At 38.2% G+C, this 18,147-nt stretch overlaps 1 protein-coding gene across 1 annotated transcript in view; it reads left to right on the plus strand.

Annotated features, from left to right (window-relative positions):
- The window catches only part of FHIT (fragile histidine triad diadenosine triphosphatase), a gene marked incomplete at its 3' end in the record, with an annotated part of 421,401 nt that overhangs the window by 278,399 nt on the left and 124,855 nt on the right, over window positions 1–18,147 (plus strand). The window contains exons 3-4 of the mRNA XM_080350804.1: window positions 11,498–11,643; window positions 12,519–12,548. Of these exons, the coding sequence (XP_080206930.1) occupies window positions 11,498–11,643; window positions 12,519–12,548 (176 nt within the window). The remainder of the gene's footprint in view (window positions 1–11,497; window positions 11,644–12,518; window positions 12,549–18,147) is intronic.

An 18,147-nucleotide genomic window follows, 5' to 3' on the forward strand; every position in this document is an offset into this window, starting at 1 on the left:
GATGGGGCTCAGCGCTTATGGAGTATGAGAGGGCAAACAAGACGGGGGAAATACCTTCTCCTGCTCTCCTCCTTGAGCACCTGTTTAAGGAGCTAAGCATACGCTGGTTCTGGATTTGCAAATCATTACAGTGACAGACTGTGACAATAAAAAGAGCCATGAAAATAGATCATGTAAAGAAGTCCTGGATTAAGGAATCCCCTGGTACACTGGGACATGATAAAACCCCACTAAGTCAATAATCTGTGCATTAAGAACTATTCTGGTTATGTAAAGGCACTAAAACAGTCTGTTTTTCTCAGTGAGCCAGGGAAGTGGTAGCTTGGGTATGTAATCGCATGATAAAGAGCACTTGCTCTTCAGTAGCCCTTACAGTCTAACTTGATTTACAGATCAGATCTCTGTTGATGACAGTAGAAAGACTGTAATGATGCCAGTGACCGTGTCTGAGAGAGTCTCAGTTGTGTCTTTATTCCAAGTCCACAGAAAGGAAATAATAAAAAGAGATAATCACGTTAAAGTAATGGTTTCAGATGACACTCGCAAAAAATAAGGTTATTTGGAGTTAAACTGCTAGTTTGTCTTCTTCATTCTCATGTTCTTGAATATTGCAGGAATCCTGGATGAGAGTATGAATTTATGTACCGTGCATGCTGAAATGCCCAGCTATGATGTGCAGAGCTGTGAACAATGAGCATTAATGACAATAATAGTATTAGAACAGCATCTACAGAGGCAGTCATGACACAGGGCCCTGTTGTTCTTATCCAAGAGGACTTATTATGCAAGTGGAAAAACAGGGGGGGCATCTACTTTCCGATTCCCTCCTCCTTTATAGCTTTCATTGTCTTGGATGCCTTGTAAGCCATGTTTTACCATCTCGGCTTGAGTTTTATTTTGTATTAAAAGGAGGGCTTCATACGGATTGCTTCATGTTGAAGATATACTCTATGGCTGTTTTTCATTTTCTCAGCCCTTAAATATGACTTATCCAAAGCTGATGCTCCTGCCAGGTGAGGGAAAATGTGTCTTTGGGAGCATTTTGCCCTGACACGTGCACTTTCTATGAACATTCTTGTCTATGCCAAGCTTTTTGTGTTAAAGCAGATATGAAATAAGTTGTCAAAATTATGTAGTTAAAGAATAGTGGCCTAAAATATTTTCTTGTCATGTTGGACTGCCTCTGAGTCTCTGCTTAAACACTAAACAGTGTCCTTTGGTATTTATACCCCACCTTTCCCGCTACTGAAGCTGAGTGAAGGCTGATTCCCTGCCTTGCTGCACTAGTTGTTTTAATCCCCGGATATGTAAACTGCAGAAGATGCTATTGTTAAGTTCCTCCTAGTTTTGAAATACATCTTTCAGCTCCCAGTTACATTTCCCTTGTTTACCATTTCAGTGTTCCTGTCCTCCAACTATTAATGTTTCTAAGGGTTTCTAAGAATTCCTCAGAATGACAGCCATACTGTTTTCAGTAGTTCCTGCTAAACAGAAAAGAAGTAAAAACATTTTCAAAACTGGTAATAAACTCCTTTACTTGCAAAGTCATTTCTCTACACCATCCACTTGAATTGTGTATTAGCCAATGCAATAAAGATGCTCATCTAGGTTCTTTATCATGGACTTTGCAGTTTTAAGCATCCAAAGGAACTGATGGAAATACAATGGGGGATTTATTTTTAGGTGCAGCAGCAAAGATGTGGTCTTGCAGGGCACAGGTATTATAATACGCTGTTCTGCCGTGCAAGTGTAGTGAACAGCTCTTTCATAAGGCAGATAGAACATTCTCTTGTTTTTCAGACTGTTCCTAAAGTTGCTGATGTTCTTACAGAGGGCTAAACCATTCCTGCAAAGGGCGGAGGGAACATTTCTTTTCTGCAAGAGTGCTTCTTTCTCTCCTGTGTTATTTAGGCCCATTCTACTCATGGATTAGTTCCCTGGAACAGCATAGCCCATCCTGTTCCTTTAGAAGCAATTTCAGTAACTAAGCGGACAAAATATGCCATGAGAACTTCCAGCTTAGGAGAAACACAGCTCTCCATTGACTCTAACTGGAGTATTTTTCTGAATGCCCTAACAGAACTGGGTAGAAAACCACTTCTGATAAATTAATGGTTATCAGGTGGTGTATTCTATTTGTAAACTTTGAAAATCCCAGCATACATTACAATATTCTTTGAGGAATACACTTAGTGTAAAACAGACTGAATTATCCAAATTCAGTTTTCAAAAACTCCCTGTTATTCATGTTCCTCATTATCTGTCAATTACATTCAAAATTACCTTCATTACCTGGAAACCTTGATTATCCAAACACATTAATTGTCCCCTGTGATACTCTGATAATTGATCTTGTACTGCATTCCTCCAGCTGATGCTTCACTGGTCACAAAATGAAGATGCTGTTGGTCTGGCACGTGCTACCACAAGCTTGTCTTTCTCTGTGTTGTTCAGTATAGGCTCAGTGGAGTTATAAAGAGCTCTTGATCATCTGCCATTGATGGGTAGTTGGAGAAAGTGGATCTGTTACCAGTTTCTCTGGCAGCAAGTCCAACAGAACCTTCCTTGAGATGACTTAATTCTAGAGAAAACAGAAGTGGATGGAAGGAGTGAAACTTCCCAAGTAGTAAGGAACTTCAGCACTGCCACAAAGCACTGGCTTTTCACAGTTCCCGCTTGGTTTAACCAATTTACCTTCAAAAGATAAATGCCAGGGAGATTCACCAGATATTCATCTGTTTATTTTATTGCTGTGTCCTGCCATAGATGCCCAGAAGAGAAAAAAGAAAGTATGTACTTTCAAGTACCATAGACAACAGTGTCAATAATGCTTATGGTTTGTACAGAACTTAATTCCCAACACACTCCGTGGTGTCTTTCTGCCAGGTTAAAGCTCGTTTCCAATAAAACTTAATGCCTATAATATGGCATCCAATAAATTGCAAGAAAGTAATTTTGTCATAACTAATATTTAGTAATTAATTATTCCCTCATTATAGTTCCTGAATCATGAGCTAGAATATAACTTCATAATGATCACATTATATTTTGAATATAATGGTGGTACAGCTTTAAATAAGACTCAATGCTGAAGCATTGAAGTTGTGTTTTATTCTCAGGTGGAGAAGCTGCATCATGAGCTTGCTTCTGTTTGGGATAAGGCTTTGCAATGAGATGTTATAATTCCAGCAGGGTTAATTTGAATTGAATTCAATGCAGTTTTCTGGTGGTGCAGGTCATTTGGACGAGACTCGTAGCTGTTGATCTCCTTTGATGAACATATCACTTCCTATGGCAAATGCCATTGCTCCAGTGTTTAGGCAAAACTCCCACCCTTCGAGTGTGGCATCCTAAATGCTGTTTGGCTTCTGCTGTCAGCTTCAGGCATGGCTGTTTATTTCAACGGTGTTGTCCATTTATAACTGGTTAAATGTACATAGATTTCATGTAATTATTAATAGTTTTGTCATATATTTAGGAGTAGGATATATCATCTGGAGCAGTGTAGATGTAGTTCTTAGCCAAACTGGATTGTTGTACAGAAGTATTTCCTTACGGTGTCTTCTGAGAACATCCTACAAATTGCAGATGAAGTCCTTTCATATTGGGACTTCTACATTTCCACTTTGGCCATTGGTTATTGCCTTTGAGGCTTCTCAGATCAAAAGCTCAATGTGATTCCATTCTGTGATCATCATTCCTGGTGCAAACGTAACTTTAGTTCTGCAGTAATCTTCCACCAAATGAAACTTGGATCAGAGGCGTGTTTCTGAGCCACCATCTCTCCCATGGCCGTTCTCACTGTGGTTCCACTTAGGCACCAGCTATTGCCCGAGGCTGCCCCTGAGGTCAGTAGCTGGCAGAAAAGGACAAATCCTACAGTAAAATACCACTTGCTATGAGGAACTGAGCTCTTAGTTGACCTACTTGACATACCCTAAAGGCATTTAAAGTGACTATCAAATATACAAAAGCCTTGTTTAAAATGAAAAGTGAGCAGTTCTGAGTCTCACATTTCCCCGCTGTGGCTCTGTCTTGTGGAGTCACTGTACTTTGAGTAGCGGTACTTTGTGCCATCTAGCATGATTTAGACTATGAGCCCTATATATGTTTAAATTAGATGTACTGATTTTTTTCCTACAGAAAAAGTGAAATAATATATGTTAATTTATTGGAACTATTGCAACTTTACATGAAGAATTATTTTAAGTAGCTTCAGTGGGGTGAGAAGATCAGGTAGAGTGAAAAAAAACCCCACTGTATAAAAGGTGCAGTGTGGTCTTAAAACAGTGCACATCTCATAGTGCAGAGGGATCCATGTTAAAGATTTACACTGATTGCTCTTTGTTCCACTGGAAGCACTAATTCTCTGCTTTATTGCATAAATCTAGTCTTCTGTGTTAGTGTAAACATGTGCTGAGCTGCATTATCAAGATCAACTGTGTTTAGATAATTCGTCTTATCTTAGTGACATTTTATTAATGCTAAGATACGGCATAGCAAGATCAAAAAATGCTTTGTCTGTGGTTTTAATAGGCTGAAGCAATTTTAAAGTTTTTTATTGTCATTTTATTGCATTTTCTTTGGTTCTTAATCGTCTTTATCATTCACAACTAAGTTTTCTCCTAAACTAGCAAGTTCTAAAGAGTGCTCCTCCACCTCTGCCTATTATGAGATGCTCACTTTTAATCCAAATAGCCTCTACAGATTTCCTTCTGAAAGTGAGTCACTCTGTCTTACTGAATAAGATTTTTCCCAAGGGGGAAACATAGTTCTTGCGTTACTACAGTTTTATGTACATCCTAATTCAGTGAGTTTAGTGAGGTCTAAATGGATGTATTGTTGTAGTAATGAAGCAGAATATGTATTTGATTCATTTTTAGAGGATTTTAGATGCTTGTATGTGTAGGTGCATGAGCTATTTCAGTTGTTTTTGCTTGCTTCTTTACTCCTATATAGGCGGTGTCTGTGGAATCATTATTGTTTTCTTCGCATAGAGAAATTGCTCCTGTAGCCTTCAAAATGTGAAGAATTATTCAAGGGCAGGAAAAAGATAAATGACAGGCAGTTGTTTTTCAGTTCTATTAATTTTATTAGTCATGTATTCTCCTGTGTTTTTTCTGAGCTGTGGGACTTCTTTGTGTTAGCAATTAGAGCTTTTGAACAAAGAAAACTTCTGCTTAGATGCAATGATGAATTCAGTACCCCTGCCTACACTCCTCAGTTGAATCTGGGGAAAACGTGGTGAGTTTTAATACCTGAAGCTTTGTCTGACTGATTCTCTCTGCTTGGGGCACTTGATGCAAATTCATGTAAAGCAGAGTGTAAGAAAAGAATAATCCCTCACCCAGCTCCCCACAGCGCATTATTTCTGCATTCCCATCAGCTGGCTTATGGATGTGCAGAAGGGGCCTTTCATACAGACGCATGAGATAGAAATAATGATTTTTGTAGTCTTCTGCAGATGGTTCTTCTTCCCAGCAGCCGCACCAAGGGACTGTCTTCCCACCCGGGTGAGGGCTGAGCTGGCCACTGAGCAGCATCACACCAGGGATACCATCCTACATGTCTCCCAGATGCTTCCTCCTGTTAAAAAACAATATCCACGGTGCTACAGTCTGTATTAATCCTAAAATGAGCAAAGCCTTGATCTCCAAGGCAGGAATCCTTGCTGAGTGTTGACTGGGAAATGACTGGGACATTTTCAGCCAGGAGGAGGAAGCAGAGGCTACAATGCTGCAAGTTATTCACCCAAGCTTATGAAATACACGAAGCAATATTAAGTCTCCATCTGTACTATAGTTTGGGACACTTTTTTTTTTTTTTTAATGAAAACTGGTTAGTCAAAACCAAAATATTAATGGAAAAGTCAGCTTTGATGAGTTTCCCAAGCTTTTAAACTCTTAAGGGACGTTTTTATTATTAACTAACCTGCTTTTTGTGTATAAGTTTTAGAATGCTAAAATAGATATTTCAAGAGTTTTAAAAGTTTTTGATAGTTTATGAACTACTATTTATCATCTTTAATATATTTTAGATCTTGTGCTATTGTGAGAGGGAAGAATTTATAAATCTTCCAAAAGTCACATGAACAGGAGCAGTATTTCCATCACTATGTGAGCTATGGATTCCCAGCCACGTTACACATTGAAAATAAATCATTTTCCTAAGTTAAAACCTTTTGTAACAGATGATTTAGAAAACTAACAATGTTGGTCAAACCCAGGAGCTTCATAAAGCAGCAATTACCCTTTCACTTTTTAATATTCTGCCTTTACCCCCTTGTATTTTGTTCTTTTAAAGTCTCACATATTAAGAAAACCTGTCAGTTTTAATGTTTTTAACTGGTTCCTCAGAAAGAAAAAGAGAAAAAAAAGGTGGTTTTTTTCCCCTATTGTTAGAATATCAGTACCTGGAGAGCCTTTAATTTTTTTTCCTTTATAAAGCTTTGAATTGTTCTCTTTGAAGTTCAAATTCAGGAATAAAACAAAAGTCAAAACAATAAGTGTGTTTTCTATATAGCAAACTAATGGACTTAATGAGGAAAAAAAGCTGTGTTCTAAAGCTTGTCACATAAAAGGAATTTTAACCTCATTGGGGTTTCTTTTTTTTTTGGTTTTCTTTTTTATTGACCTCCCAAATGCCATTTTTCCAACTTTCCAGAAATACAGGATGTGTGTACCTTGATGAGTGAGAAAATCTATGATGGGCGCTTTGTGCGATTGATTGGAATCCCATTGAAGGGAATGTGTAGCCTAGCTTAGACCTTAAATACAGAATTACCATAATTTAGGCTTCAAATTTGAAATTCAGAAGCGAATAAAAACTGCTACTGCACATTTGAATTTCAACCACCACTCTGCCTATTAGCAGAGGGAAAATTGCATTTGAAGTGGTGAGCATGCAGATGTTGGCCGTGTGTTTTGCTTTTCCTGTAGAATCTGAGCCCTCTCTGTGTGATCAGCTTAGAGTCATTATGCATTTATAGTAGCGACCCATCAGTAGCGTGAACATGTCCTTCAGTACTTAGGTGTACATGGGAATTTGTGCTTGGCTTAAATGAGCAGAGCTTTGACGGTGTTCGGGCACCTGTTGCTGAACCACGTTGCGGTAAATGCCTCTAAATACCAGGCTCAAAGGGCTGCAGTTACTATGGTCTGAAAAGTTAATGGAAAAGTGAGAGTCATTTATGGAAATGTGTATAATCTTGATTACTGAGGGCTGAGAGCTGGCATGTGAGTTCCAGCATCCTTGCACTGCTGGCATGTGGATCTTGTTGAACCACGCTTACTTGGGCATGAGTCTGAGCTTTTCCAAACAGGTTACAATCCAACAGTTGGAGAAAGGCAGGGGCTGTTAATTTGAATTATGGAGGAGGCTCAGGCTTTGATGCATTAAACAGCCTGCCCAAGGTTGTGCAGGGAGTGGTCTACTGTGCCCAATATATAAGGTCAAGTGATTTTGTTGAAATCATAGGTCATCCTTATAGCTCAGTTTAAGGGTAATGCGTCTGATCCACTCTTGCTTTACTGCTACTTTATGGTTATGCACTTCCATTAATGTACCTGGAGTTTTAGTCTATCTACTGGTAGTCTTTGGAAAATACTGACATTCCTAATTGTTTAATAAATCTTTAATGGAGCTTTTAGTGTGTCTGAGGGTATATATATTGATTTGTGTATGCGTATTTAAGTATTAGGAAAAAAGTAAGGTGACTGAGAGACTCCTGTGAGATGTAAAAGAGAGGTATGTATGATCGCAGATTATAAGATGTGAAGGTTTTCCACTCCTTAAAATGGAGAAGCTGATGTATTAAATTGCACATACTCTAATGATGCAGACTGACTCAGAGATTTTTAAGGAAATAACAGCTGTGCGTATCAAAGCTTAAAAATAGAAACTTCATCAGTCAGTAGCAGTTTAGAATGAATGAAGAAATCATGAAATTATTAATTATGGTGGTTAGAGAAAGGAAACGTAAAGTTCAAACATTCTGAAGGCAGAATGCTGTCTTCAATTGTGCAGCACATCTGCTGAGTATCAGCCCTTGTCCTGCTGAGCCTCTCTGAAAAGTGGGGGCTGTTGCCCAGATATAGGTACCTACCACTATTTCAGATAGTGGTGTCTAGACTATGAGTCTAGACCCCGAGATGACTCTGCCTTCCCACCTGGCTGACAGATAGGACACAGGGCATATGGGAGACTCCTGCCCTTCTGGAAGAGCAGCTGGCTGCCCCGAGGCATCTCAGATGGCAGGAGATGCTTCTGTCGAAGGAGTAATTGCATGAAGACATAAGTACAGACTCACTTTCACTTGCATCTATAATACACAGTCACCTGAAGCACATCAGTAGTTCATAGCAGCCTTTGCAGTGGGTAATTGCAGAAAGCAATGAACAGTTTATCTAATTTTAAACTTAGGAAGAATTTTGAGGTGTGTAGAACATTTATTCAGGTTAAAATCTGACCAGGATGTGAAATGAAAAGCTATCCTAGTGTTAAAAACTGTAGTTAAAAACTGTTGTGGTGAATGGTTGTTTTCTTAATGACCTCAATGCATGAATTCATTCTAACATTTGCCTTTTTATATATTCATAGTTAAATACAACTTGAATGTTGTCCTAATTACATTCTCATTCTGATTCAGAAATTCTATCATTATTCTTTGTAGAATTATTTTGAAATGATGGAAAGTTCAGTAAAGAAGCTCGAGTGCGTGATTGTGCCTTTGAATTATTTATCACATTCAAAGACAGAAATATGGTTAAAACCTAGTTTGAGTTGTAAATGGGTCTTGGTAATGTAAGAAGGAAGTGAAAATCGTTTTTGCAGCATGACGTGGTTTATGGGCACATCATTTGATATTGCAGGAGCACGTCACGGCCCCACATGAGCCGAGCGCCTCACCGCTTAATAAGAAAACATCCATTGCACCAACTGGCAATGCTATCTAAGCAGATAAGACAGATAAATTGTGGAAGAGGAGAAAGAGAGGTACAGAGACAACTTGTTCAAATGTCAGAGTGGATTAGTGATAGAATTAAGAAGAGAAATTGGATGTCCTGCCTCGGTCACACCCAGCCTTGCATTGCACTTTTTTATCCCTCCGCGATGTGCTATGGAAACAAAAGCTCTCGCAAGCAGCCCATGTTTTTTAGAATGCTTCACAGCGACAAGTAGTACAGTGTTAATATAAGTTTGTGATTAATGCAAAAATTCATACTCGTGGCTGCGGCCCTGAGCTGGGTTGAGAACAAACAATTGCTGCTGAGGCGTGTATGAGTCCCAGAGGGGGAAAAGCTGCTGGGAAAAGATTCTAAAGGAGAAAAGGAAACTTGTCTTAACGTAAGCAGCAGTTTTGCTAGAGGTAAGTGAGGGGAAATTCTTCATTTATAAATGGTTCGTTGACCCATGATAATAAAGCAATGCTGCAGAAGAAGGATAATTATCTACTTAAGTATCAGATGCCCTAAGGGTAAAAGCTTCCCTTCTCTCCTTTTGAAAAATGAACTCAGATTAAAGGAATGTCTTTTTTCCTGTTTTACTGTTGACATGGATTTCCTTTTTATGAGTAAAATTAATTAGTTTTTCTATTCCTTTATTCCTGGTATGGAAATCAGGTCTGCCAAGCAAGTTTCCAGATCTTCCCTTGGGCCCTAACTTCAGCCAACAGCATCTGTTTTGGAGGTGCTTTGTACAGTGTGCTGAGAAGTCACAAATAAATTTCAGGAGCTTTATTGTGCCCAGTAGCTTGCCAAGAGGCACAGCATTTTAGAACTAAAACCCCACAAAACTAGGCTTTTTGTCCTCATCCAGTTTTGGTGTATTTCCAAATACCTGCTTTCTAAACATGTTTCTCCTTTCTTAAATTTTAATACCAAAAGTTGTCACAAGAGAAAAAGGAAACAGTACTGGGAGAGCTCATGCTTTACTAAGAAATGAAAACAAGGGCCAGATTTTCAAAGTAGATTAACACCCACAGATGGGGCCAGTCTTCTCTGGTTCTATTGGGAGCTGCTGGCTGTGGAGCTTGCTCAAAAAATCTGCTCCCGCTTTAGCAAATACCCATTATAATCTCATCTGTCCTCATCTGGATTCTCAAAAATGATCAAAACCTGATCCTACTTCTTTACTTCCAGAAAATGTCTGTTTTTCCCTTGAATCAGAATTTTGAATGTGATTCCTGCGATAAACTTGCTGAATGTAAATATGTTGACTCTGTGTTTATGGAAGTAAATCATCTTTCACATGTGTTAATCTTTATTGCAAGCATCTCAAGTTCCTTGAAAATCAGGTTGATATAACCTTTGTGTGAACCTATTAACTACAGAGCATCTCCTAGTTACATTTCTGGAGTATAGGGAATATTCATGAATACCTGCAGGCTTCAAGATGCAGTAAAAGTATAGACGGCTGTAATACAATGGTATGGAACTTAATTTTCTTCAAATACTCCTTTGAACTCTCATTTTAATACTGAAAAAGTAAGAAGTTGTTAATTTTCATAGCCTTTGGTCATGAAAGTTCAAGTGGTGTTAAAGGTGATTTTAAGGTCTTTATTCTGCAAACACAATACTGGAAGTCAGAAGAAAAATCCTGTCTGCAGGGAATTAAAATGAGAATCAAGTCCCAAGTACTTGGTGGTTGAATTTAGACACCTGAGGCTCTGCTAAGAGTTCTGGACCCTATTAATAATGTTACAAAATTGACTTTCAAGTGAGGAATCAGAGCAATTATTCATTTCTGTGAACACAGCAGATCAGGTGACTGTGGATACTGTCTGTGTACTTCCATTGTTTACTTTATACCTTCATTTCGCTGATTCACAAAGTGCAGTCACTAAGGTAGAATAAAATCAAGAAGTATATTTACAGTGTTGTGAACACCCCAATTAAAAGGGTACAGTGTTAATTATCTTAATGTATTTCTAAAACCATATATTTGTAACATATGAACATTCCTTGTGAATGGTAATTAATGTGATGTAGTAATAAGCGACCTGCTATTATCAGTGTAGTGTCAGCTTTTCACATTTAGATATGTAAAATTATAGGTGTAGGATCAAGATTTTCAAAAATACATACCGCATGTGTGGAACAGCATTGTAAACGTCTGCCTCAGATCATACACCCAAACCCATCTGAAATTCCCTTGGCTTTCCCCCATTTTTAATCACAACAGGAAATGTGTTAAATACACATCTCTCTATCAAAATAGTAACTCTGAGTCTGAAAACTTTACTTTAGATGTCTCAGTAGTAAGATATGGACCTTAGTTTAGTCATTTTGCCCATATCTGAGGGATCTGAGGAAACAACTTCTGCACAAAGCATCGTATGATTCTCTGTATTTAGCCTTATGTTGTAGTTGCTCTTGCTGTAGTCCTCAGGAAAAGTTTAGGCAATTCAAAGATTAGAAGCAGGTTACGGGCTATGGATTGAGACACTTGTCCTGGACAACTCAGACTTGCATTTTTGCCTTGACGATGCCACCTTCAGATGTCCTTGTTTGTCCCCTGCGGCCAGTGGAGCGTTTCCGTGACTTGAATCCCGAGGAAGTGGCCGATTTATTTCGTACGACGCAAAGGGTCAGCAATGTGGTGGAGAAACACTTCTGCAGCACTTCGCTCACCATTGCCATTCAGGTTTGTAAACCAGTCAACTAAAAAAGGTTTAATGGTTTGTTTTATCAAGCTTTCAACCTTCTTCCTTAGTCCAATGACAAAATGACTTTCAAACTTCAAGAGGCAATAAATGCAAAAATAATAAAAAAGAACAAGAGCTGCATTGCAGTCTGTCAGATTTGCCATTGAAAAAAATGAGGGGCAAACCAGCAGAAAGGTATGGATAATTAATAACTGCAAACTTCGGAATAAGCCAGCGACCACTCCCAAGCACAGTGCTTGCTTGTGAGTATTTCAGCAAATACTCTTCCTTCAGAGAAAGGTTTGCAGGATTGACTTAGAGAAGGCAGCCACATGTCCCTGTTCAGCAGGTAACCCTCTGCTTGTGATGAAACAGGTGATTTCTGCTCACAGATGTTTATCTGCAGGCAGAGAAATGTAGCCATGTAAATATGTTATCAGTTCTGACCTTTCGGTTATTTGTGCTCGGTGTATTTATACCAGAAAGAGCTTTGTTTAAAGCAAATCAGGAAACTAACCCCATTTCATTAGAATAAGAACTTAAGCAAGCATGCTTTGATTAATTTCTCGCTTACATGTCTGATTTTATATTCACAAGGACCAGAAATCTATTGCTACCTATTCAAAAATACAGTCTGAAAGAATGAAAAATAACAACTCTTTTTTTTGTTGTCTAAGATACAGTTTCTCACTTTGCCATGGCGTGATGTGGAAAGGCGCCTTGTCCAAAAATTTTGTGTTGAGTGGTCTCCAGGAAAATATGCTAAATTAATGTACAGTGAAATTTTATGTAAATGGTTGTTGAGTAAGATTTCTGAATCCCTGTGTGATCCTTGTTATTTCCTCTAACCCGAGGTTTCTCCCTTTGCTTACAGGACGGCCCCGAAGCTGGACAAACAGTGAAGGTGAGTGGTTATTATAGAGAATACAAATTAAGAGACACTTATAAGAACTAATATGAGATCAAAGGCAGTCATCTGCAGACCATTGCTGTATCATTTTATCCTTGAGATCAAAAAATCCCAAGTGTACAGCAGCCGTAAGTACTTTTTATTGAAATTGCACAAGATAACGTTTGCAGGGTTTCTTTCTAGACAAAAATTTTCAATCATGAAAATATCTTTTCTAAGCTGCTGAGTGTATTTATGCAAGGAAAGCAGTAGAAAAGAGGCATCTGATGAAGTTGTTTGTTTAACAAAGAAAATATTTCCCTTCCATTCATAATATCTTTGTTTGTCTTTTTATTGCCTAGTGAGTTGTAGCTAATTATAGGAGCAGTTAAACTGAACCACGTCATGAAAACATACCTTTTTTCTATGCTTTCTCCCTACATATTCATATCACTTTCTTGTTACTGAAGTTCAAATGTAATGGAGCCAGTGAAGCTTAAAAACAGATTTTAAGTGTATTTCTGAAAAAAAAGCTTGGAGGTGGAGAGGAAGAGAAGGATTTATGATTATATTCTCCACTTGACTAACAACATAGATAACATCCAAGATGGCGCTCCAGCCATGTTTCCCTGCCTTGTGATGCAAATGCATATGTAGTTACATTATATGCCTGAACACAAATAAAGGCCACTTTTTTTTACATCTGGAAACAAAGGAAAGTCAAACATGGCTATGGGTTAGCACTTTGTAAATTCAGATTAATTGTCTCAAAGAAGCTGTTTGGGTTGATTAAGAAAACTGTAACAACCAAATGATGGCATATAGAAGCATTCTATTTCTTTCCAATTTGCTGTGTTGAGCTTATTTTTCCTCCTCCTTTTTGTTGCCTGCTTTGCATATTTAGCAGAGAGGTAGTACAGAGAGAGAAGGAGAAATCAGAAAATCCCTAAGATTTGGGAAGCTGAGGAGTTACGAAGCAACGTAATATGATTTACTTTAGTATTGCGATGACACAGATTCCTCAGCTCGTGACTTAGAGCGCATTGGGTGGCTGTCACTGGGAATGCCTCTTGATAGGTCAAAGTCTCGCTTCAGATAGTTTGCAAAGTGATTTTTTTCATTAAAGCCAACATGTTTTAACAAGCAGATCACAAGATTTCTTTTAGTAGGCTGGATAAATGGTTTTGTTTGTTTGGTTTTGTTTTGTTTTTTTTCCTGTTTAAAGGAAAGGTTTATAGGAATGCTTATATTACCATGAGAAAATTTGCTAATATGAATGAGCAAAACTAGATGTAGAAATTTCCATCTTCTGTGAATGTGAACAGTAACAAATGCTTATGTAGGACCTAAAAAGGCAAGAAATTCTGTCTAATTTTGTATTTGTACTGGAGACAAAGAGTGTTAAGTGTTAATCTATCCAGTGCATTGCAAAATGATAGCCATCCTTCATCCTTCCTTCTCACACTTTTAATAAGCAATGAGATGAAAATGACCCGCTCTTACAGCTGTGAACCCCTAGATTCTGTAATAAAGAGTGTGTATTCATAAATCAGAGGTTAGCAGTTTGCATTTCTCTACTTTTCTGCATCATTGGGCAACACTGTAATTTATCATCATCACTTTGGGATGTTTATCATCCAAAAAATGCCAAAAACTATTTTCTTCAGATAACTTGAGCTTTCAAAACTTGAATAGGTGAAGAAATTACTATGATCAAGATCTTCTTTAAAGTGAACAACAGGGTAGATACGTAAAGAGCTGGTTCCATTTAAACTATTTTGGATCAGAAAATTTGAAAAACCACCTATGTTATCTGCAAATAATTTATAAAACTTAAATTCAGTGTGTCGTGTGTTTTTGTATGTGTTTTTCTTCATGTACCAGAATGCACAATAATCCAGTCTTCCTTTAAGGGCACTTTTAATTAAAATTTCTGGAACAGATCAAACATTAGAAAAACATTCTAATAGTAAGAACAGCAAAGCGTCACAATATATATCCAAGGGAGTTTGTGGAGATTCTGTTTCAATAGGGTAGGCGAGTGTTATGTCGGGAGCTAATTGGGTGTAGCTGATCTTGCTTTGAATGGAGTCACATGCCAGATGGCTTCAGGAGTCCTTTGTATTTGTTATTTTGTATAATTCCATATACCTGTGTAAATATAGGCTACTGTATGTGCTATGTAGGAAAAGAATTACAGGAAGCAAAGGAAGAGTGTTGGCTGTTAAATTGGTCGGTGCAAAGCTTTACTGCAAAATGGGAAGAGCTGTCAGCCTTGCTGAAGTTGAAAGCTCACTAAGAAATTTTATCTGGAAAAGATGAGAAAATTCTCTTTGTCAACAAGAAGGAATCATAATCCATGTCCAAGAAAAATCTTGGACTTCCATTGGAGTATGAGTCTTGGGTCTGTCTTTGCTATGGAGATGCCAAAAATTATGTGCGCAATGCATGGACAAGGTTTAAAGGAGATTTCCTTTTCAGTGTGATTTTGGATGGAAATTCATGATAAGATTGTCTGCCAATGTTACACATTCATTATGCTGGTGTGAGGCCTGTTGCTATGTGCAGGTTTCAGATGTACCATGTGCAACAATGTCGGGATACTTCAGTGGTGCCCCTGGACTCTGTTGTTGCTGTACTCTGTTCCTTGTGCATAATGTCCTCTTTTGAATCTAAGCTAGCAGAGCCTACAGGTCAGCATTCTAGGGAAGCTTATGGTCCTTTCCCCCACTATTGCAGTCTGTTTGCCTTGGATGGGTCTTTGGAAGAAATTATATGTGACCCTCAGCTCTCCATTACCTTGGAAGTATAGATGAGTCTTTTCTTTAGCAGCTGGAAATGTTCATTTGCTAAGGAATTCTGAACCATGCCCCAGGTTTCAGACCATAAAATAATACAATATATTGCTTCATAATCTTTTTCCTATCTATTCACAGATTTTGCCTATTCCAGCCCTGTCACCTATTTATGAGAGGGACAGATGTCCTTCTCCAAAGGTGGTCACAGATTTGCACACTTCGCACCACCCCACAACAGAGAATCTGAGCATCTCTGAGCAGTGATAGCCAGTCAGCAAGCACAACCATCTTCCAGCATTAAAGATATTTTTAATACTTATTTCTTCTTACTTGAGTAAGGAAGGAAATTGTGGTTAGGTCTTTTCTCAAACAATAGTTATCTCTGCATTTTTGAGCTCTGTTTTTCTTGAAGAACGCAAAACCCATGGTGTTCTTGTGCCATGAGTGGGTGGGTGAGTTTCATGCTGGTTCTGTTTGAGAGTGCCTTAAATATCCAGGCAATTTCATGGATCAGGAAAATCAGGTCTGCATCTTAATGCAGGGCTCTTACTGCTATGTCAAGTGAGTGACATTTCAAGATTTCCCCAGTATATTTTATAGCCTTCTTTTCAACATCAAGTCACCGAATGCTCTAGCTGCCTTGGTGGATGTATAGCATAGCATAGAACAAACTCACAGCTTTATCTTTTATGTGACATTCAATCACAAGAAACTCCATGTACTCTGTACTCTGTAAAGGCTAAACAAATCAAGCTGGTAGGAGCATGATGCAACTAATTTATCTGTAGAGACAAGATAATATTGCACAGCAAGTGTCCATTGCCCAAACACATATGAACACATACTCTGTTTTGCAGCAGTGTCAAAGTCTCCAGCAGCTCAGCACTTCCACTCTTATCCATGAGTGTCTGTTTGCCAATTACAGGTTCACCCAAATAAATGAGAAAGCGAGGCTGATGGTGGCAGTGTGGGTGGTATGTGCAGAAATTTTATATCACACACATTCCACTAATTATTTTACACTGAGAAGGTTGTATCGTGATTATTTTTTGATGTATTATACAAGTTTTTCTTTCCCAAATGGTTTTTTAATGCTGTGTTAAATCAATCCACCTGGCTTGTGTTCTTGAGAAGTCTCAACCTGAACTGTGGAGTTCAGGGTTTATTTAAGCCCACAGCGGACTGCTCTTTCATACTATTTGTCTATTTATCTCTGGACTTGAAGTACTGGACTTCAGGTTTGAGTCTTTAAATCAGATCGCATTGCAGAGGATTAAATTCACTAACAGCAATGCTTTTGATGCCTCAGCTTGCTTTCCCTGCAGACTGGTAGATGTGAGTCCTTGTTTAATGGAGTATTGGAAACCATCTTTTGCCCTTTTAAAAGAAGAAAAAAGTTGGTGTTTGAGAAATGAAAAGGTTTTTCTTACCTCTAAACAAATACAAGAATTCATGTAGAAAAAAACAGCGAAGAAAGAAACAAGCTGTTGAAAACCAGATTGTGCTGAGACATGTGAACAAACAGTCTTGTTTGCTTTACTCTTAAGAACCATAATTCCCTCAAGAACTTGTGGGATGTCCAGAAATGATTTGATGAAGTACAGCAGTCTCTTTGAATTGCTTTGAGAACCACACTAATAGAATTTGTTGAAGAATATGCAATATTGCAGATAGGTAATTGGTACATCAAATTCAGCACTATCAGGGCTGCTGTGTGTTTTGAGCTCATAATTTTCTTCCTATTTTGATACAATACTTAGATTAGAGTGGGTTTTGGTGGGATATTAGTGGTGTGTATTTTCAAAGCTAGGATTATACTGCCCTTTACAGAGATGGGGAAGCAGCAGGGGCATCCAGATAGTTTGTTCCCGCACCCTGCTCCCTTTAAAGCCTTTTGCCAGCTCTTTGTTTTATTACTCTAAATAATAACTCTTGCCCTTTTCTTCAACGCCTTTTTCAAAACCTGCCTTCTGTTGGTCTAATTCTCCTTTCAGACCCTTGGCCAGGCCTGTGTTTTCTGTGATGCAGTTAATGGGTATAGCCCTGGAGTCCCAATTTCCTCTTTGCTTTGTCAGGTCATTATTCCTGTTTAGTATATGTAACATTTAGTTTTTGATTGAACTATAAGCTTTCCAGGAAAAGCATCATGTTGCTTTTTTGTTTGCCATTCTTATAGCTCAAAGAGGCACTGGTGTATCTACAAACCCTCCCTTAATACAAATAATGATATGCAGAACCTAGAATGAAAATGGTTCTTAAGGCCCCCATAATTTGTACAGATCAGTTCCTTGTACTTATAGCTTGGTAACAGTTGGAAAAAGTAGGATGTGTCTGTGTCCAGTATACACCCATGTAAAGTTACAGGGGGGTTTTGGAAAATAAAGGAGATGAAAGAAAATTGGCAATGTGGAAACAGCCTAGTGATTGATGGACATGACACTTTCCTAACCGAGAATACCAAAGGCTCTGGGGCACTGATAGATTGAAATGATGACCTGGATAATGAAGTCTGATCTAGAAATATTGGGTTGTGAAGTTCCCTGAAGGGATGCAGACAGAAATTTTTGAAAGATTCTCTTTAGCAGTGAATTATTATGGTTCTGAATCTGGATGATTTTGAATTTCCATTAGTGAATGTCATGACGTGCTGTACTTCTGACTTGTAAAGAAGTATCATTCTTTGTCCTGGGTCAAACACACAATAGTTTGTATGGACTAGAATGTAAAGAAAAAAAAAAAATTAAAAACGTGCAACTATAAATGAGGAGAGTAATGGAAATTTGAAAACATCAGGTGTTTCAAAAAGATGGACCCAA

This window comes from Nesoenas mayeri (genome assembly GCF_963082525.1).
Source record: "Nesoenas mayeri genome assembly, chromosome: 10".
Lineage (NCBI taxonomy): Eukaryota > Metazoa > Chordata > Aves > Columbiformes > Columbidae > Nesoenas > Nesoenas mayeri.